The following is a 21,431-nucleotide window of genomic DNA, read 5'->3' on the forward strand; positions in this document are numbered from 1 at the left end:
CTTCTTAGGCACTGTTTGTTGATCCTGCGCATGCCAAAGAAATAAGCATGTTCTCTGAGAGAAGCCCAACAAATCAGCTGAGTTGGGTATGTGGGTGTCTCAAACTTTCTCCCACAGGATAGAGATGAACTTACTGTGCCTTCCTTTACTTGTAGAAGTCTGTTAAACTATAAAATAGCTTAGTCTTCACCCTCACACATCCATACATTACTCGTTTATGATTTATTGTTAACGTTTGTTTCTTTTTATGATTCATATAGTCCAATAAATTCCAAGATGAAAAACTAGAAAAGTTGTACATGCATACACACATATATAGATACATATAAAAATGGACAGAAATAAAAAGTGATAATAAAGTTATCTACACTTACACTGATGCAAAATGTCAAATTAATGCTGATTTACACTCATATGCAAAAGGAAATGCAAATAATTAATTAAACACATAAAAAAATGATAGCCGAGACTTAGGCCCTGTCAGCACTATACATTTAAAGTAGTATCATCCACTTTGAACAGTTATGGCTTCTCTCAAAGAATTGTGGTTTGCTAAGGGTGCTGAGAGTTGTTAAGGAGACCTCTGTTTGCTTTGCAGAGCTACAGTTCTCAAAATGGTTTAACAACCAGTCTCTCTTCCCCAGGAACTCTCAGAATTGTATGTCCTAACTGCTCTTAGCACCCTTAACAAACTACAGTTCCCAGGAATCTTTGTGGGAAGCCGGAAGTGTTTAAAGTGGTATGATACTACTGTACATTAAATGTACAGTATATGGATGTACATTAAATGTACAGTGTATATGGATGAATGTTTTTCTGAGTCCTGTTACACAGGACTATGCAGCTGCACTAGCTAGACTGAGAAGTTGTGGTCTGTCCCAGAAGAGCCTCGTGAGGGATAATAGGTGAGTGGGGATTTGAACATGCACTTCCCACACTGAAGTCCAACATTTCAGCTGCTGCACAAACAAATGTGGGGATCAAATTCCTGTCTCATCCTTAAACAAAATTGAAGATACGGAAGGGAACAAAATTGCTGCAAGTTCCAAAGTCCTATGGAAGCACCTTATCAAACACAGAAATTCTTGGAACCGTCTGCTGCAGTTGTAATATTACCATACTAAAACCTCTCAAGTATTCTGGCTTCATCCATAGACTGGGGAATAGGCTAAGCCAGGTGTGTTGGTTTCAGGTGGAGCTGCTCTGCCACATTCTCCAGCCAGCTGGGAGATGTGGGTGATACTTTGTGCCCCTAGTTTGGCATCAAATGACGATTTCAGATTCACACCAAACATCAAGCCTACCTCAATCTTAAAAACAAATCTTAGATTTTGTTTCCCATAACCCTTTGCCATGCTGGGAAGCTAAAGAAGAACTTTATTGTCTCCAAGAAGAACAGCACAGCACTGAAAACCCGACTCCACCCAGATACACTTAGGTCCACTGCCACCTAGTGCCTAAACCATATAATGACATTATCCACACAATCTGAATTGATGTAAGGAAACTTAATGAGTTCCTAAAGCTGGAGAATGGAGGTCCCCAGGGAAGAACCTCAGTGGAAGATCTTGGCAATTGGACACATTTGTATGGGATCAGACAATTCTTTAAATACCCGGATCCCAAAATGTATAGGCAGGTCCTCCGCCTGGTCCATAATCCCCCAGCGCTCGATGAAATGGTCTGGAATGACACTGCAGATTATAACCCATCTTTGTGTGTAGATCAGGCTAGCAATCACAGAACTAAAATTAGTGGTTGAGGGTCCGTACCGCAATCCTAAGGCATTCCAGGCCATGTGAAGGTCAAGTGTGAGCCTTATCTCTGGATTTCTGGGCTTTTATGGACGTGTGAGAGACTTTAGACCTGACTTTGGCTGTGGTCTCTCTGTTAATTATATAATACTCTTAGTATTACATTGGGAAATATGGCATTTAATTGCAGGATATGCCACATAATGTATGCCATCTGCATACATATACTGCAATTACTATACTTGTAATGTGTTTAATGACAGAGGGAAAGTTTATAGCTCAGAGCTTCTGCTGTGTAAACAAAACCCTGTAATTTTAATCAGTCTGGAATTCTGAATGGGATTCTGTTGAGAGGTGCCCTAGGGAGGATTTTCTGCATCCTGAATGGTACAGCCCCTGCTGGCACTAGGTGACCAGAGGAGGACAAAAAAACCATTCCCTGAACTTGGAGAAAGCTGTCCTCAGGCTGCTTCATCTTCTTGATGAGGAGATTTTCTACCTGCAGATCTGAATATGTGGATTATTCCAAACAACATGTAGAATGTCTGCCTGTGAGTCGAGTTACGGATGCAAAAGGAGGAAACCCTTCATATTTTGCTGCATCCATTCACCTGAAACTGTCACAGAATTGCTTCTGTGGTGCAACCTCACAGGATTGCTGTGAGAATTTTTTTAAAAAGGAAAAAAGGTAGGACGAAGAACCACACATACCACTGTGAGCTGTCGGGAGCAAAGATGGGATATAAATGCATAATAAATAAATAACAATCAAGCAAGCAAGCAAGCAAGCAAGCAAGCAAGCACAGTTATATCTTTCTTCAAATTCTTTCTCCCAGCTGGCCTCTTCCCAGTAGTGGAGTGGTAAATTATTGTTGTGACAGCCCCACCCCCACCCTGGTACTTACACCCACAGTGTCCCATAATGCAGGAAGCTGTGTTGACCAGTCCCCTAACTGTCTCTAGGTCAAGTATCTTCCACCTTTTTTTCAGAGCCAGGACGTGCTTTTGACCCAAACATCCATTTTAATGTATTTTTAATCTTTGTTGGAAGCCGCCCAGAGTGGCTGGGGAAACCCAGCCAGATCGGCAGGGTACAAATAAATTATTATTATTATTATTATTATTATTATTATTATTATTAGACCCATTTCGCAATCTTTTACCACATATTAATGTGATAGTAATGCTCCTGTTGCGACCCACCTTGCACCAGGCCACAGGCCTACTTGTGGGTCCCCACACCCTACCACCACCAGTTGAAGGCTAGTGTGCTGGATCATAAACAATAGTAAAGCAGTAGTAAAGCTTGGAAGCCTCTTTATTTCCTTCTCAGAGCAGGTGGAGATCATTGACTGCCCTGAAACTGCTCCTCCTCTGGCACACAGTGCCATGACTCTTTCACAGAGCTGCCCTGTCCTGCATTCTCCCTCCATGGTACCTGCTACACCTTTCACAAAGCCTTTGGCTTCAAACCTGTGTCCCCAACCTCAAATGAAACAAAATCTAAGGACACATATCTCCGCTGCATCTATGCCCCATTGCAGTTTTCTTCCCCACTGTGAACATTTAGATTGTAGGATCATCTGGGCCCCTCTGTTTTGCTTATGTTACTCTCCAATGTAACATTCTTTCCCCCCCTTTTTAATTTTTATTTTATTTTATTTGCTCAACACATAACAAAAAGGACAAAATAAACCATCAGTCGCACCTTACATAGAGAATTAATATAAATTTCATAATCCATATACTGTAATGGCCTCTTCTTTTTAAACCTGACTTCCCATCTACTACATAAATCAAATTACCGTTCTTTGTTGCCAATACATGTTATTACTGTCATCTCAAATCAATTCAAAATATGTTACATCATATAACTAGTGAACGATATTGCTGAAATTATTCAAATGCCGCTATGGATTTTAAGTCAGTATTATTAATTTTCAAATATATTTTAAATACTTCCCATTTTGAAATGAATTCTTTCTTTGGTTTGTTTTATTGCATTGCCACCATACATAATAAAAGGATCCTTGTTGTACTCCACATCTTCCGCAGTTACTTTTTACTCCTTTATACATTTTGGCTAGTTTCTGAGGTGTTAGATACCATTGCTGTTGCATTTTTAGGAAGTTCTCCCTGATGGTGTAACAGGTAGTAAATTTCCAATTCTTCTTCCAGAGATTTTCCCGTTGGGACATTGATATAACTTATCCAAAGTCTTGTGACCACTTTATCATTGATGCAGTGACCTCCTCCTCCTTGACTTCCCAGTCAAGGAGGAGTCGGTATCTCTCCAGTGCAACATTCAATGTGTTTTGTGCTCTATAAATGCAAAATAATAATCGGCCTTCCCCAAGCTGGGTCTGATGGGAGGTGTAGTCCAAAACATTTGGAGCGCGCCAGTTTTGGGAAAGTCTGCTGTAAAGCATCATGTGAATTAGGCCTCTTTTTCTCGCCTGTCTTGGGTTTATTGCCTGGAAATCGTGAGAAGGCTTAGTACAGCAGTCATCTCTCTCTCTCCCCTCCAACACCTGCTTTGCATTCAAATCATACCTTGTGTTGAATGTATGAGAGGAAGACAGGAAGCGGCAAAGTGATCTCATCCACACTGTACTTTATGTGGAATTCTCTGCTTCCTTCCTCTGCTAACTAATTACTTCATACCTGGATCTGAGGGGGGCTTCCATCACACTAAAATACTAGAGGATGCAGAGCTTGTTTCCTTTTTCTGAGCTATGGAGGAAATACTAAAATTGGTGGTTGAAGAATAACCTGGAAATGCAGCAGCTGCGGTCAGGTCAGGTCAGGTCAGGCCAGCTGACATTTAAGAATAGTCTCAAGTTGTAAAAGTTTGTAGAGTGCTAAAACATTTAAATAAAGGCATTTGACTGGGGGTGGGTGGGATAATCCCTCCTGTAACTTTTAAGGTTTTTTTAAAAATGTGTTTGTAGACTTCATAACTCTGCAATCAGTAAAAAAAAAAAAAATGTATTAGGAGGTCTCCCCCTCCCACCATATCAGGATTTCATAAAATTTTTTCATTTGTGAAGGTTTTATAAATTTCTATATAGTGTAATAAATAACGCAAACATAATAGCAAAAACTAGCCAGAATTGCATGAGTTTGACCAAACTGCAGGAGACAGTGGAAGACAGGAGGGCCTGGTGTGCTCTGGTCCAGGGGGTCACGAAGAGTCGGACATGACTAAACGACAAAACAACAACAACAAGCCAGAATTGCATAGCAAATCTGGACAGTTTACAAGTTAATACTTTAAAAGCCTGGGAGATTTATTTATTTATTTATAAATAAATAAATAAGTTTGCCTGGCGCCAAAAGGGTACATTAACCCAAGGCTAACTTCTCTGAGCCCTGAAACTCTGAGCTAAGAAAACCCTTTTTATGCTCAGATTTCTTTTTTTAGACAAACCAAATAAGCATTATTTGAAAGCAGACTCAAAGCTTTAAATCTTTTCCTGGTGCTTTGTTTTGGGTGCTCTGCCTCCAAGCTCAGAGGCAGTGATGCTTGAATACCAGTTGCTGGGAAGCACAGGAGGGGAGAGGGCTCTTGTGTTCAGGTCCTGCTTCCGGGTTTCCCACTGGGACATCTGCTTGGCTGCTGTGAGAACGGGATGCTGAACTAGTTGGGCCATTGCCTCATCCAGCAAGGCTCTTGTTACATTCTTATGTCTAGTTATCTCCCGCTTGGACCATTGCAATGCACTCTACCTGGGGCTACCTTTGAAGGTGACCCGGAAAACTAATCCAGAATGCGGCAGCTAGACTGGTGACTGGGAGCGGCCGCCGAGACCACATAACACCGGTCTTGAAAGACCTACATTGGCTCCCAGTACATTTCCGAGCACAATTCAAAGTGTTGGTGCTGACCTTTAAAGCCCTAAACGGCCTCGGCCCTGTATACCTGAAGGAGCGTCTCCACCCCCATCGTTCTGCCCGGACACTGAGGTCCAGCTCCTAGGGCCTTCTGGCAGTTCCCTCACTGCGAGAGGCCAAGTTACAGGGAACCAGGCAGAGGGCCTTCTCGGTAGTGGCACCCACCCTGTGGAACGCCCTCCTACCAGATGTCAAAGAGAAAAACAACTACCAGACTTTTAGAAGACATCTGAAGGCAGCCCTCTTTAGGGAAGCTTTTAAAGTTTAACAGACTACTGTATTTTAATACTTTGTTGGAAGCTGCCCAGAGTGGGTGGGGTATAAATAAATTATTATTATTATTATTATTATTATTGTTATTGTTATTGTTATTGTTATTGTTATTATTATTATATTAGGGTTCTGTTGACATTTTAATGCATTTTAGCATATTAGCTTGGCATCCAACTATCTTCGTTTTGTCTGTAGCCAGAAGTGGGGCCACTCCAGGAATTTGAACCCGTCTCCTGCACCCACTCCTGACTTCCCAAAGGATCGCCAGTTTCCCTGGTGTGGGAGAATTGCCTTCAGCTCCTCTTTCTTCTTTGCAGTGGCCAGTTTGCTATAGTGAAGAAATGCCGGGAGAAGGTCTCGGGGGTGGAATACGCCGCCAAATTTATCAAGAAACGACAGAGCCGTGCCAGCCGCCGTGGAGTCCGGCGAGAGGAGATCGAAAGGGAGGTCAACATCCTGCAGCAGATCCTTCACGCCAATATAATCAAGCTGCATGACGTGTATGAGAACAAGACTGATGTGGTCCTTATCCTCGAGCTGTGAGTAGGAGAGGCTGCGTATGTGCTGAGATGCACAGGAATGCACTTTTAAAACAAATGAATAGATAAAGTTTCTAGTTCTTAAGATAAGCTAGAATATGCACAAGCAATATCTGTTGAAATATCGGAAGCCCACTGGGGAGCTGAATAAAGTATCGTGGGTTTCACCATGAAGAGTAAAACCAGACTAAATTATGCTTAATAAGAGAGAGAATATATGCAAATTATTTGAATAATTGCAAAGCAATACAGTCAGCTCCGTCTATTCCTTTGTTTGTGTGCAAAATTTGAGCCCATCAAGTGCAGAATTCCAGGCCCTCTAGCCCTTAAAACCACAATTGGGACTGGACTCTTCTGTTCTTGTTTTCCCCCCTAGCAGTCTAAGATTCTTGGGATTTTCCGTAGAAAACTGTGTTGGTGCTGAGGGCCACCTTGTGGAGAACTTGTGGGCAACATGTTAGCTGTCCATCAGAATTTCAAGGTTCAGTGACCAGCTTTGGTGGCACGTTGGATTTTGAATAAGTGCAAAGGCAAAGTTCATATATATCGGTGTTGGTGTGTGAATGAGTCTCATACACACCTCATTCCTGGCTCATTGTTCAGGGCAGTAAACTGCTTCGTTATATGCATTCAACTTATATCCAGGTTCCTGGACCACAGGGGCTATAAAATCAGTTTGTTCATCTATTCTAAACCAAGAACTGAGCTGCAACAGGAAACACTTGCAGCGTAAGACATAAATCAAATTGGATTTTAAGAAAGTTAGATCCTTAAAGGAACAAACTTATAATTGGCAAGGTGCCAATTTAGGGTGGAGGGGCAGCAATGTTGATAGCATGCTCAGGTCCATCCCAGTTGTCCTTTCTGTGCAGTAATTGGTTTGAGGGTTTTTTAATGCTGCTGATGCCATTGACCGTTCATTTCCAGAAAGGTCCCATATGGGATAGAAGGTGAGGATTATAAATTATCTTAAAAATAAATGCATAAGTGACATGCATATGTAATATATCAAAATATATTTAACTATGGGACAAAGCAACAAAAAAAAAGAAGAGTGTTGTAAATCTTCCCCCCAGCCTTATCCACAAAGGGGAGCTGTTGGCTCCCCAGGGTTGCATCCAGACTGTCAGTAATTTGTGAGAGGGATTCAAGAGCCTACCAGAATGTTAGGATTGTACATTTAAAGCATATTAAAATGCAGCATTGCCCTAGGGCAACAATTTTTTTTTTTATGGACTTTTTGCAGTTTGGAAAGTGATGGGCAAATGCATTTAAAAATGTGGGGTGAATGAATGATTAACCAGATTATTTATAAACACTCAGCAAGTAAATCAGGAAGAATGCAGGATTAGTGCTCATTATCATATAATCACTTCTTAAACAAATTGGAACAAATGCTCAATAAAGACCAGAGACTTTGCAAAATAAAAACAAAGATTGGACACAGTCTAACCACCTCATAAGCTTTGTGCAAAGAATTCAGGATGACTGCTCTATTCAACAAACAGCAGTAGTAATTTGTTAGAAACATCCATTAGACTAATCCAGGGAACCGGAAGCAAAATAGTACGATGAATCTGCATCCTTTTGCTGTTAATGTAGCTATCACAATACTTTCTTGTTGGCTTTGTAGTGTGTCTGGAGGAGAACTTTTTGATTTCCTAGCCCAGAAGGAGTCGTTGAGTGAAGAGGAAGCCACACAGTTCATTAAGCAGATCCTAGATGGTGTCAGCTACTTACACGACAAGAAAATAGCCCATTTTGATTTAAAGGTAAGCAGGGAAGTCAGGCAGAATGGGCTTGGCAGCCACTGATGCCAACTCTAGGGGGCCCTGGGGGACCGGGCACCCACAAAAATTTTGTTGTGGATGCTTGCCACCCACACCACAGGGCCTTGGACAGGACTTCCAGGATTCCCAGGTACCTCTGCAACACATGTGACATAATGTGATGTCATGATGTCACAGCACACCGTGATATCATGACGTCACATTACGTCGCATGTGCCTCTGGGCACCCATAATCTGGGGCCGAAGTTGGCTACCCTGTTGGCAGCTGACTGTAGACCAGCTTTCAGCAGCCTGGTGCCCTCCATATTTTGGGGGCTACAACTCCCAGTCAGCCCTCAGCCTTTTTTAGCTTTGCTGGCTGAGACAGGTGGGAGTTGCAGTTCAAAACATTTGGAGGGCACCCGGTTGGGAAAGGAAAGGCTGGGGTGTGGTTTAAACATGCTTGGTTTTCATGGCTCCTGTGCCATGTGGACGTGTAAGCCTTTGCAACCTTCTGGGGAAAGGGCAAGTAAGAAATTCTATGAACAAATAAACCAGAGCTCAGCTGATTTGTATACACTGGAACTGTGCTCACTGTCAAAGCAAGCACAGCCTGTAATCTAATCTCAAAATCTGAGTTCCTCCCATCCTTTGCTGTGCTGTGAATGGTGGAAGATTCCTCTTTGGGGACTGGCCTGCCCCTTGTGTAGCAACCCTCCACCCTGTAAACTGAACTAGGAAAAGAACAAAGGTAGCGAATGTGATTTGCTTCTGTCTCACCTCTGGCATTTTCCTCACCTGGACCTTGCAGTGCCTTTGCATTTCAGGAAGAGAAAAGTCAGGTTAAATGGCAGGGAGGGAGGGAATCTTGATTGCATCTCTCAGAGTAAGAAGTAAGAAGGGGCGGGTGAATAGGGTAACTCTGCATGCGCGCGCACACAATGCTCCACTGCAGTTTCCACCACTGTGCACCCAGGTTTCCCTCTGTGATTCAGTATCTCTGACTGAGCATGTAGAATCTTTTCACAGAGGTTCAGAGTCTGTAACTCACCTCCTCAAGAGGAGAATAAGGGGGCTTGATTTATCCAACACTTTTATCCAGGTTAAATGAGCTTTTTGTTTACAGCTTTGGACTGAGGCTCAAAGCTCTCCCCACCCTTTTCTGTTTTTAAAGGAGAAAGGAACCACCAAGACCTCCGTTAGGGAATGTAGGACTGGGAATTTTTCATGAATGAAAGTGGTGGCAGTTGTTTCAGACTGGAAAAGCAAGTGGGGTACTTGATCAAAAAGAGTGATGGGGAATGGTTTTGCACGTACTAGAAAATGAAACAAACAAACCCCCAAGTCTTAAGCATTCAAGAGAGAGGCCTGTAACATGAGTAACATAAGTACCAATTGGGAAAAGATCATTAAGAACATTAAGCTGCCTATTAGCCGCTGGTTGGGCTGTTTGCCCATCTACCCCAACTGGCAAGGGGTTTTCCATGCTTGTCTCAGGCAGAGAAGGGTCTTCTCCATCTCTGGGGAACCGAGCCTTTATTAACTGGAGATGCTGCCAGAGATGGAGCCTGGGACCTTCTGTATACAAAACAGGTGTCCTGTCTCTAAGCTCCTTTTATGAAACTCTGCAGCTGCCAGATTTTGTATTGCCATTGTCTTGTGCAGTTGAGGGGGAAAGCGTAAACTGAAATTACGACAGCTGTCAAAATATAAATCTCTTAATATATGATGCTGGAGCTGTCATCTGAGTCCTTTGCTAGAGCTGCAGACCATGACTCAGCATGACACAGCAACATTTGCTTTGGTGCATAGAATTGCATTTTGCATCTGTTTTAGGGCAATCAGAGGCGCCCTTTTCTATAGGCCCACCTGAATCTAGGTTAGGGAAGGGCTGTAGCTTAGTGGTTTAGCATCTGTTCTGTAAGCAGATGGTCACAGGTTGAATCCCTGGCATTTCCAGGGTGGGTGTGGGTGGAGTGTTTGTCTGAAAGCAATCCACGCATCAGTGTAGACAATACTGAGTCTGATGGACTCCTGCTTTGACTCAGTAAGAGGCAGATTATTATATTCCTGTTAAAAAATAGGGCTGGATCAATCCACAAACCTGACTTTATTATTTCTTTGTATGTATGTCTTCCCTGTTATCCGATAAGCCTGAGAATATTATGCTGCTAGAAAAGAATATCCCCATCCCGCACATAAAACTGATTGATTTTGGTCTGGCTCATGAAATAGAAGATGGCGTTGAGTTTAAAAATATTTTTGGGACACCAGAATTTGTGGGTAAGTCTAAGCCATTTCACTGTTAGTTGTTGATTGTTTAACTAGTCACTCAAAGTTTATACTACAGTCTCTGGCATTCCTTATGGCTGCCACTTGTTTAGATTAGCGCGACTGAAAAGTATGTGTGCTTCATGGAAACTGGCCTGTGGGGGTCCCTGCACTGGAGGGGTCGAGATGCTGTGGCCCTCCAGATGCTGGCAGACTGCAGTTCCCATTCTCCCTGCTTATGGGCTCTGCTGGCTGAGGCTATCCAAAGTCCAGCAACACCTGGAAGGCCACACATTTTCCATTCCTAGGTTAAGCTTTGCCCCCTTCACATAGATCCACCTGCAAGTCTGAAAATGTTCTCAGATGTTATGAAATGCCAGCAAGCCCTCCCATGACCTCCTTCCAAAGGAGACCAGCCTTTGGTGTGAGTTATGCCCTGGGAATTTCTTGTTGTTTGTGGAGGTGGGGCATGAGCAGTGGCGCTGAGAGTGCGGGTTGGGAAGGAGGAGGGGAATTGTGTCCTGGGGGCTCCAGAGGGCGTGTGTGTGTGTGTGTGTGTGTGTGTGTGTGTGTGCGTGCCTGCCTGCCTTCTAGGTTTGTGGTTCTATACTTGCCTTTAAAATCTTTGGTGCACCCTCTTGCTCATTCTTGCTGTTCCTTTCAGCACCAGAAATAGTGAACTACGAGCCTCTTGGGCTGGCTGCAGATATGTGGTAAGGATTTCCCTCTTTCCATTCCCTTCCAGTATAGCATCACTTCTTGTCTGATGGTTCAAGATCAGTGTATAAAGGCAAGATACCATCTGCAAACATTATTATACTGTGTTGCATATGACTGCTTTGAACTCCAGTTATTATCGGGTCATTTCTAATTAGTTCAGCCAGTGGTTCCAAATAAAAAGGGTGAAAGTGGACAACCTTGTTTTGTTCTCTTATAGACTGGAAATTGATTAGAATCTCTAACCACTAACTCAAATATGGGCTAAATTGCTATTATAATGCCGATCAATAATGCCTATAAACCTTGGGTGCCAAATTCTTGAAATTTTAATAATTCTTTATAAAAATCCCAATTAACTTTATCAAAAGCTTTGGTTGCGTCAAGTGAAAGAGCCACTGCTGGGGTTTTATAAGTTGGTAAATATTCAAAAGCTTCTTAACTAGTTTGGCCAAGTTCTATGGAAAAACACCAGCAATGCCAACACTCTCTTATATTATTATTAAAAAACAACCAAACATGGTATAAAATGTGTTTATGTGTCAAAGTTAGGTCCCACTGTGGCTTTCTTCTTCCCACTTTCCATCTGCATATGCCAGTAGATTACACAATAGTGGGTGTTAATTTAAATATTTCCATCTTTTTTCTTTTGCTTTGTTTCAGGAGTATAGGAGTTATCACTTACATTCTGTAAGTACTGCACTGGATTATATCTCTGTTTTTGTATTGCTATTATGCCCTGGAGCTCAATGTGACATACATGGTTCCCACCCCACCATTTTATCCGCACAAATTGGCCTCCAGCAAATTAAAGCAGAAGTCACTCCCAGTTCCTGGATTTGTTGCAGAGAATGCTAGGTAGAACTTGCTCGATCTTACCCTTGATAAGGAGCAGTCCCTCCCTGGAATCATTCCTTCTCCTCCACCCCAAGATCATATCCAAGAGCAGGCCATTGGCAGGGATTCCATGGGGCAAGGGGAAGCCCCACTGTTGTTAGCCCAGCACCTCTCTAGTCCCCAGAATCTGCTTGAGCCACAGCTGCCTTCTTGCCACCTCTGGGCATGCAGGTGCCTTTCTCCAAATTCCAGTTCCACAATGCAGTTGCCAAGGCTGCTTGCTAGGTGGCAGTGCAGTGTCTTCCTATGCTGAGCTCTGTCTCTCTCCCCCCCCCCCCCCCGCTCTCCCCAAAATCAGCACTAGGTTCTTGTGTGCTTTGAACACTTTGATGCAAGCTGTTGTTACCCTTGTCCTTGGGCTGGAAGTAGAATTTGTGCAAAGTCACTGTGGGGGAGTCTCCAGAAAGCAAAGAAAGAGGGTCTGTGTTGTTGGAATGCTCCTCAGTCTCAATGAAGTTGTGTGTCCCCGGTGTCTAGTCTTTTCCTGCATGTCCTTTTCCTATCATCTCCCAAATCCCCCCCTCCCACAAAAAAAACCTTGCTCAAATGGAACTAGTGTTGGTTAGTGGTAAGAAAGTCCTCAACTCAAATCTTGCCTCTGACACAAAGCCCTGAGACCTTAGGTGAACCACGTGTCTGTCTCTCTGCCTCCTTCCCCAACAGCTGCAATATGCAGATACCGAGACTGGCCTACCCTACAAAGCAAATTACATAATCAGAAAAAGTGATGCACAAAAGCAACTGCAGTAAAATAGCACATAAAGTAAAGAAGAAGAATTATGATAGCATCATCCACACCAGTTTATTATGGACAACTGACCAGAAATAAGACCAACAATATACCATAAAGTCTTCCAAAATCTCAAATGCAGGACAGTTTTTTAAGTGTAACAACAGCTCAGTTCTATGCAAAATAGTGGATAACTTCAGGTATGCCCCTGGAAATAATGTATTGCAATACAGAAAGTAAAATAGACTCCCATTAATTACACCGACCAGCACAAAAATCCTTCCAAATTATTGAGAATGTATTCAAAGCTCTGTATTGATGCAGAGTGAGAATATGACTCAGTGGGGAAGGGTTAAGCATCCCCCTCCTCAGTAATGAGTAGGTCTCCCTGGTTCCAGGTGAAGCCTCTGTCCACTCTTCCACATTGACCTCCTTTCCTGTAACAGGGACATTCCTACATTATGGTCAGGAGATGCTGCCACAAACATATTAGGATGTAGGAAGCAGCCTTATACTGAGCCAACCCATTGGTTTCTCTCAGTGTTGTCTACACTGACTGGCAGCAGCTCTCCAGGGTTTCAGGCAGGGGATGTTCCCATACCTACCTGGAGATGTTGTGGGGCCTGAACCTGAGACCTTCTGCATGGAAAACAGATGCTCCACCTCTGAGCTAAGGTCCGTCCCTATAAATAGCATTTAAGCTGCACAGCCTAAATATGGAAGGTGACTGTTATAGACCTGGAAGTGGGAGACTGTTTCAGCCCTTGGGACAGGAGCAGCATTGCCCTGTCTCTTGATTTAACAACTCAGCATCCCTCTTCAAAGACAGACAAGAAAGTGCTATGACACATTTTATTTAAAAAAGAAGGTAAGCAAAGGACGTTGCTTACAGTGAAGGGCGTTTGAGAAAGAAGCCGGGCTCCTCTCCCAGGCTAAATAAAGACTGCTGAGCACCCTCTGTATTATTGGCAGGCAGGCCTTCTTTCCTTGCAAACAAGGCCAGCTGCTGAACCTTCAGAAAAATAACTTCCTCCCTGCACCAGGGGCTTCCCGGATTTGATTTCACTGCATCTTTTCTACCCCTTGTCTTGAGCGAATTTTGGGTAGGAGGAGCCCAAGACATTTTTGTCCCGAAATAGGAAGTCCAAATGGCACCAACTTACATAGGGCACAATCCCCTGGTGATTTATTTCCGTGCAAACCCCATTATTTATTTTATATATTTATTTTTACATTTAAATCCCGCCTTTCCACCAAGGAGCTCAAGGCTGCATACATGCTTCTCCTTCTTTCCACTTTTATCATCACAACAACCTTGCAAGGTAGGTTAGGCCCAAAGTCACGCACTGAGCTTCATGGCTGAGTAGGGATTCGAACCCTGGTCTCCCAAGGCCCGGGTCTGACACTCTAGCTAGTGCACCACACTGGCTCCCAGTAATAAATGGGAGCCCCACAAGTGAATGTTTTGCTCTTGAGGAGCTCCCATTTATTTCACAGGAGAAATTCCCTTCGTGTTGTGCCCTATAAGATCAGATCATTCTGTCTCCTATTTCGTAGCTCTTCATAAGACCCTAGATTTAATCCACGATGGAGTCTGCCTCTAAGAGCTTCATGGGCTCAGCCTGCCCTCTCCCTTCCTTCAGAAGCTGTCAATACAGTGGTACCTCGAGTTAAGAACTTAATTCGTTCTGGAGGTCCGTTCTTAACCTGAAACTGTTCTTAACCTGAAGCACCACTTTAGCTAATGGGGCCTCCTGCTGCCACTGCGCCACCGGAGCACGATTTATGTTCTTATCCTGAAGCAAAGTTCTTAACCTGAAGCACTATTTCTGGGTTAGCGGGGTCCGTAACCTGAAGCGTATGTAACCTGAAGCGTATGTAACCCGAGGTACCACTGTACCATTCAGCCCCCCCCCCATGGTCCGTTTTAAAGCAGGCAGAAAAACTGCAGGCATAGCATTCTCTGCTATGGGGTCAGGAATGAGACCAATTTTCCCTGTTTTTCTCTGTAGGCTAATGACCCTTCTCTCTCCCTATGGTCCTCTAGGCTTAGCGGGGCTTCGCCATTCCTTGGAGATACCAAACAGGAGACGCTGGCTAACATCACAGCTGTGAACTATGAATTTGACGAAGAGTTCTTCAGCCACACCAGTGACCTCGCCAAAGATTTCATTCGGAAGCTTCTGGTAAAAGATACCCGGTGAGCCTCAAATGACCCACCAGGAGGAAGATGAGAGGAAGGCCAGTCTCAGAGCTGACCCATACCTTGGCTTAGCGTGGATGGTGACCCCCTCGTGCCGCCTTCAGTTCATTCCTCCTCTTCCACAGTGAATTCTCCTCCAGCTACTGCCATCTCACACTCTCTGCTCCCTTAGCCCACAGATTCCCTATGTAATCAATGTCGCTCTCATATTTGCATCTTCTTTTTCTTCTCTTTTAATATATGTTTATTAATTTTTGAGAATACAACTGCAAAAAAAACCCCCAAAGCATAACTCTAACCCTCAAAGCAAAGGGTATTTATGGATTTAGGGAGGAGAAAATGTGGGGCAGCAGTAGTTGGAGGGGAGTGCTGCGAAAGCTGTAAGCCGCATGGACCAGGAGGCGGGAGGGATTAAGCCGAGGTACAGGCAGGCCCTCAAGCTTCCTGGTCCTGCCCACCATGGCTGGGTTGATTGGTTTATGCCTCACAGCATAAACTTATCCAGGCAGCTTACGGTAAATAGCAGGAATAAATGTAAATATGAAGTTAACCATGAAACCACAAATGTCCTAAGTACAAAAAATGTGACCCAAAGCAGACTGAACCCAAAAATTAAAAACCACAACTACTACATAGTTGTTTAGAAGGGCTGGGCGAGCAGAAAGCTCTTTTGGAGCCAAGATGACCACAAGGATGGCACCAGGCAAGGCTCCCTGGGAAGATTGTTCCATAAGCTGAGAGGAATGGTCACTACCAAAAAGGCTGTCTCCCTGCTGGTTGCATGGGCCACAGGGAACACTCAGGACACGGCCTGAGGAAGAGAGCTAAGCTTTGGCAGGGTGCATATTGGAGAAGGCAGTCTTTCAGGTAACCTAGTCCTAAGATGTTTTTAAATGTAATTTGAAGGTAAATTGTGTCTGGAAATGAACCTGGGAGCCAATGTCGCTTGGGCTGGGTGTTCATCAGTATGCAGATGACACCCAGCTCTACCTCTCCTTTAAATCAGAACCAGTGAAGGTGGTGAAGGTCCTGTGTGAGTGCCTGGAGGTGGTTGGAGGATGGATGGCGGCTAACAGATTGAGGTTGAATCCTGACAAGACAGAAGTACTGTTTTGGGGGACCGGGGCGGGTGGGTGTGGGGGATTCCCTGGTCCTGAATGGGGTAACTGTGCCCCTGAAGGACCAGGTATGCAGCCTGGGAGTCATTTTGGACTCACAGCTGTCCATGGAGGCGCAGGTTAATTCTGTGTCCAGGGCGGCTGTCTACCAGCTCCACCTGGTATGCAGGCTAAGACCCTACCTGCCCACGGACTGTCTCGCCAGAGTGGTGCATGCTCTAGTTATCTCCCGCTTGGACTACTGCAACGCGCTCTACATGGGGTTACCTTTGAAGGTGACCCAGAAACTACAACTAATCCAGAATGCGGCAGCTAGACTGGTGACTGGGAGTGGCTGCCGAGACCACATAACACCGGTCTTGACAGATCTGCATTGGCTCCCAGTATGTTTCCGAGCACAATTCAAAGTGTTGGTGCTGACCTTTAAAGCCCTAAAGGGCCTCGGTCCTGTATACCTGAAGGAGCGTCTCCACCCCCATCGTCCAGCCCGGACACTAAGATCCAGCACCGAGGGCTTTCTGGCAGTTCCCTCATTGTGAGAAGTGAAGTTACAGGGAACCAGGCAGAGGGCCTTCTCGGTAGTGGCGCCCACCCTGTGGAACCGCCCTCCCTTCAGATGTGAAGGAAATAAGCAGCTATCCTATCTTTAAAAGACATCTGAAGGCAGCCCTGTTCAGGGAAGTTTTTAATATTTAATGCTGTACTGTTTTTAATACTTGATTGGGAGCCGCCCAGAGTGGCTGGGGAAACTCAGCCAGATGGGCAGGGTATAAATAATAAATTATTATTATTATTATATTACAGAGCACAGTGAAATATTGTCCCAGTTAATAATCTTGTGCCTCTGTTCCAGGCCAGCTGTAGTTTGTGGACCATTGTAAAGGGGCAGGGGATGGGGACCTCTTTGGGCACAGCAGGCTAAATCCTTATCTGTCAGCACCTCTGTGGGCCGAATTGCGGCAGGTGGGTGGGACAACCCACCTGTCAATCACCTGACATTATGGCATCAGATGATTGACAAGAGGGTTGTCACGCCCAATTGTCAAAGTCTCAAGTGCCCCAGCAGACAGCTGGTTGTTGGGTGCCTGAGAACCACCGCGCAAGGGCACTTCCTCCAGAGGGTGCCCCCCATCTTCTTCTCAGCTGGCCTCCCATCCTGGCAGTTCACGGGCACAGATCTGCTCTCTTTCCATGTCTCCTTCATCTTCAGCTCATCCTCCGACCTCTCTTGTGGTAGCTTTAGACTAAGGATGCTTTTAAAGAGGGAGACGGACAGGGCTGTCTCTGCAGCCAGTATGCGACACGCTTCAAGAACAGTTGTGACCAGCAGCTTTTCCCTGCAAGGGGGGCTCGCTTACTTAACAAATTTTCTCCCTTTGCAGGAAACGCCTCACCATCCAAGAAGCTCTCACTCACCCCTGGATCACGGTAAGCCTGGAAGTGGGGCATGTGGTGTCACAGGGGAAGGGGGTGTTTTTTAATTCGGACAGAGCTTTGTATGGAGTTCTGCATTTTGGCATTGAAATGTCACCTGTCATAATTCTCATTTGCTTTTGCATATCTGACTTTAAACATTACGGCAGCATGACAATGACCTTCTAGTTTGGTTTCTCACAGTTTTAACCTCACTGGAGGAGGGAGATTAATTTTTGCCAAACATTGTCAGAATCTTTGCAAAATAAAAATACATGTTGCCTTTTTTAATGCTTTCTTGTCTTAAGCAAGAGATAAAAAATATGCGATGCTGAGATGCGTGTTGACAAGCATACAATTTTCCGTCATGGAATGTGTTGTGTGATGGTGATACATCTGCCTACTGTTTGCATGGACAGACATAAACCACATTCCAACTGTGTTTGGCTGGGCTCTATCTGGTATGAATTTGCTCCATCCAGTCCACCTTGAAATCTATAGGAAGTTGTAAAAGACACTCCAATGCATTTGTGCAACTTTCCAAGGGTGGCTATAGCCTAGTACCCAGTGGACCACACGCCTCTCTGTGTCTTTCTTTGTGTTTGTGGTGTTCTGCTGTGTAGAAGATACAGTGGATGTCCTACATTTGCCCAGTGTCAATACTCACATCTGAATGTTGAAGACCCCAGACAAAGTTTGTGAATAATTGAGAACACAGTGATATGTGATATTAATATGGGGCATCCATTAAGTTCATCTGGAATAGCCAATTATTTACAGGTGAAACTCAAAACATTCATTCAGTCCTGGACATCCATTGTAACATGGAATATATGCAGCTGGTCTTTGCATGCTGGAATCTGGAGTGCTGGATTCTTAAGATTTTTTTCACATCACAATGAATCAGGCGCTACCAACCTTTTTGGATCAGTGGGCACATTTTGAGAGAGTGCTGGGGGCATAGCACAAAATTAGAGAGGTGGCCAGCCCCATCAACCTTACGCTTACTGTGGGAGGTCAGCCATGTACTTCTGGCTCTGATTGTTGAGATCACACAATATTGATTATATATATATAAATACACACAAACACACTGACACTCTTGCTTTCGAATGGCAACAGGGAGCATTCCTCAATAACAGGAAAAATAGCCACACAACACTCACACTCATTTCACAGAAATGACTTAGAAAGGACCTGTTTGTTTTGTCCCATAACTTGCTTTCCAGGAGGGCTACAGACTTTGGTGACCCCAGTACACACACACACACACACACACACACACACACACACAGAGAGAGAGAGAGAGAGAGAGAATGCTCAATAGTGTATTTTCTGAAATATTTTCTATTTTTTTACAAAAAATGACCACTTTTGAAACTGTAAATGCACAGATACCAGCATGCAGTCAGTCATAGTGCTCACAGGGATGTTTTTGTTCCACCAACCTTTTTTTGTGAAAATAAAATAATGTCTGTGACATGCATGAAGGAATCCTGTTTTCACCCAGCACCATGGATATGTGTTGTGTGTTTGCCTTCCTTTTGCCTGCTGTGTTGTGGTTGATGCTGTGGTGTCTATAGAAGCAGTTTGCATGATTCTGCGGATCAGTAATAACCATGCCCTACTACTTCTGTCTGAAGACTCACCAGCCCAAGGAAGAAACGAAGGTCCCAGAAAGCAAAAGGGCTGAGAACCAGCAACTGAAGACCAAGCGCCTGAAGGAGTACACCATCAAGTGCCACTCCAGCATGCCACCCAACAACACCTACATCAACTTTGAGCGCTTTGCCTATGTGGTGGAAGACATCTCCAGGATGGAGCAGAACTTCAGTGCTCTGGCTGTGTCCCATGATGCTTTGCAGGAAGACATTGACGCCCTCGTTTCCATCTACAATGAGAAAGAAGCTTGGTACAAAGAAGAACATGAAAACGTGAGACATGAACTTTCCCAGCTGAAGTACGAGTATCGCAAGATTGAATCTCTGAAGAAGCACCTGCAGGAGGACATCAGACTTGTGGGCAGCAGCCTCACTGGGGTTGCCAGCAAGTACATGGACCGGCAGTCACATTACGAGTCCTTGAGTAAGGAATTGTCCGAAGAACTCAAGTGGATTCAGGAATTTACAGGCAGCTCTCAGCTGGAAGATGGAAGTGACGCCTACATCACTGGAAATTTTGGCTCCGTCTTTAACAAAGATATAAATGACTCTCTTAGGGAGCTGCTAAATAGATCCTGCTGTGAAGAATTCCTAGCTGCCTTGAACCCAGGTGTTGCAAAGTCAAGTCAGTAACTCTGTCTAAAATGGAGTTTCAGATTTATCTATTCATGCCACCTCAAGATTCCTGCATACTAATGGTGACGCCCCACTTGTTCACTTTATATCTGAAAAACATAATTGACAGTCACTGTCGCAGTTGACTTTTGGAACTCTGAAAATATATGTGCCACGACACAGGGCATATGAACTCTTGCCAATGTTTTACCCTTTTTAACAGGGAGGCTGTGAATTTTGGCAGTTAGAAATGAATTGAAATTCCTTTGAATAACACCCTGTTCTCTTTTTGGAGCATACTTTGCATTTAGAAGTGAAAGCCTTTGCTGTCATTGTACTTTGGAAGATGGAAGCAGCTTACTGTTACCATGAGATACCTCCTAAATACCTGATTGTAGATAGTTAAGCATCCTTAACAGCCTCTATTGCTGTCCTGTGAAAGAGTCAGCAGTAAGAATGCATTGATTTGAAACTCAGTATGACTGGTGCTTTTAATAGTGATGGATTCAGATGGAGAAGCTCTTTCTTGCCCACGGCACCCTCTGCAATCCTGACAGCAGTCTACTTCAAACAGTAGCAGGCATTTCAGTTGAAAAGCAGAATTGTGAACGTGTTACGGAGTGAATGGAGAGCTCTAAAATCAACTCTACGCTCAGTATATTGACTGGGGTGATGCGTAAAGCATTGTCAAGAGACTTGACATTCTTCCTCACCCCAATCAAAGAACATGGTCCAGTGAAGGAACCAGATGACTGAAGACTCCTATTGTGGAACCTGAAACTTTGTTTTTGTTGCTGTTTTGACTCAGATTATTAGAAGGGGAAAGTGTGGGAGAGGGGAGTGAGTTATAATTGAATTATGCACATTTTTGTTCCTGCCTTTGAAAGAGAAGAGCATTGCCTGAGCAGCAATGATCTTCTCAAATGTGTAACTAATTTCACACTTATAGAGACAATAAATATTTATTTAATACAGTGTGGTTACTTGCAGCACCATCTGTCTGTATGCTACACGAAAGAACATAATAAGAGCTTGCTGGATGAGGCCAGTGGCCTGTCTGGTCCTTCTCAGAGCAGCTACCCAGAAGCCCGCAAGCAGGATTTGAGCACAAGAGTCGTTCTCTCCTCCTGTGGTTTCCAGCAACTGGTATTCAGAAGCATTGCTGCCTCTGATTGTGGAGGCAGATCATAGCCTTTGTGGCTAGTTTTATCCTCCATAAATTGGCCTAATCCTCTTTTAAAGCTATCCAAATTCGGGGCCACCACTGCCTCAGCCCACGAATTCTAGTATTATTGGCGGGGCGGGAGGCACGGAATTCTCTAACTACTTTTGCCATCTCTTGCATAATGTTCTGCCCTTCTGTCATGTTGCCCCTTACTCACCTATTCTTGATGGTCCCAGACCCTGCACCCTAGGATTGGTTGAGTGAATAATGTTTGCCCATTGGCTATTGATTTGTTTCTAGTGATGGTCTCAGCAAGATGAGGCTGTCACTTGAGGGAGGGGGTGTGCTAAGTACTGGTTTGGGTTCAATCCAGGGAAAGTCCTGCAAGTCCAGCTTCTTCCAAGGTTTGAAG

General features: G+C 44.2%; 1 protein-coding gene across 4 annotated transcripts in view; it reads left to right on the forward strand.

Annotated features, from left to right (window-relative positions):
• Nucleotides 1–21,431, forward strand: part of DAPK2 (death associated protein kinase 2) — a 57,730-nt gene that overhangs the window by 28,418 nt on the left and 7,881 nt on the right. For 3 of the 4 annotated variants that reach the window (XM_080980786.1, XM_080980787.1, XM_080980788.1), the window contains 8 exons: nt 6,239–6,460; nt 8,094–8,232; nt 10,383–10,512; nt 11,165–11,213; nt 11,881–11,907; nt 14,892–15,044; nt 17,548–17,593; nt 19,222–20,828. In XM_080980786.1, the coding sequence (XP_080836912.1) occupies nt 6,239–6,460; nt 8,094–8,232; nt 10,383–10,512; nt 11,165–11,213; nt 11,881–11,907; nt 14,892–15,044; nt 17,548–17,593; nt 19,222–19,872 (1,417 nt within the window). In that variant the 3' untranslated portion in view covers nt 19,873–20,828. Of the gene's footprint in view, nt 1–6,238; nt 6,461–8,093; nt 8,233–10,382; nt 10,513–11,164; nt 11,214–11,880; nt 11,908–14,891; nt 15,045–17,547; nt 17,594–19,221; nt 20,829–21,431 lie in introns of those variants that run through there. The other variant, XM_080980789.1, reaches the window with a different exon arrangement.

The sequence above is a fragment of the Podarcis pityusensis genome (genome assembly GCF_964106645.2).
Source record: "Podarcis pityusensis genome assembly, chromosome: 14".
NCBI classification, from domain to species: Eukaryota; Metazoa; Chordata; class Lepidosauria; order Squamata; family Lacertidae; genus Podarcis; species Podarcis pityusensis.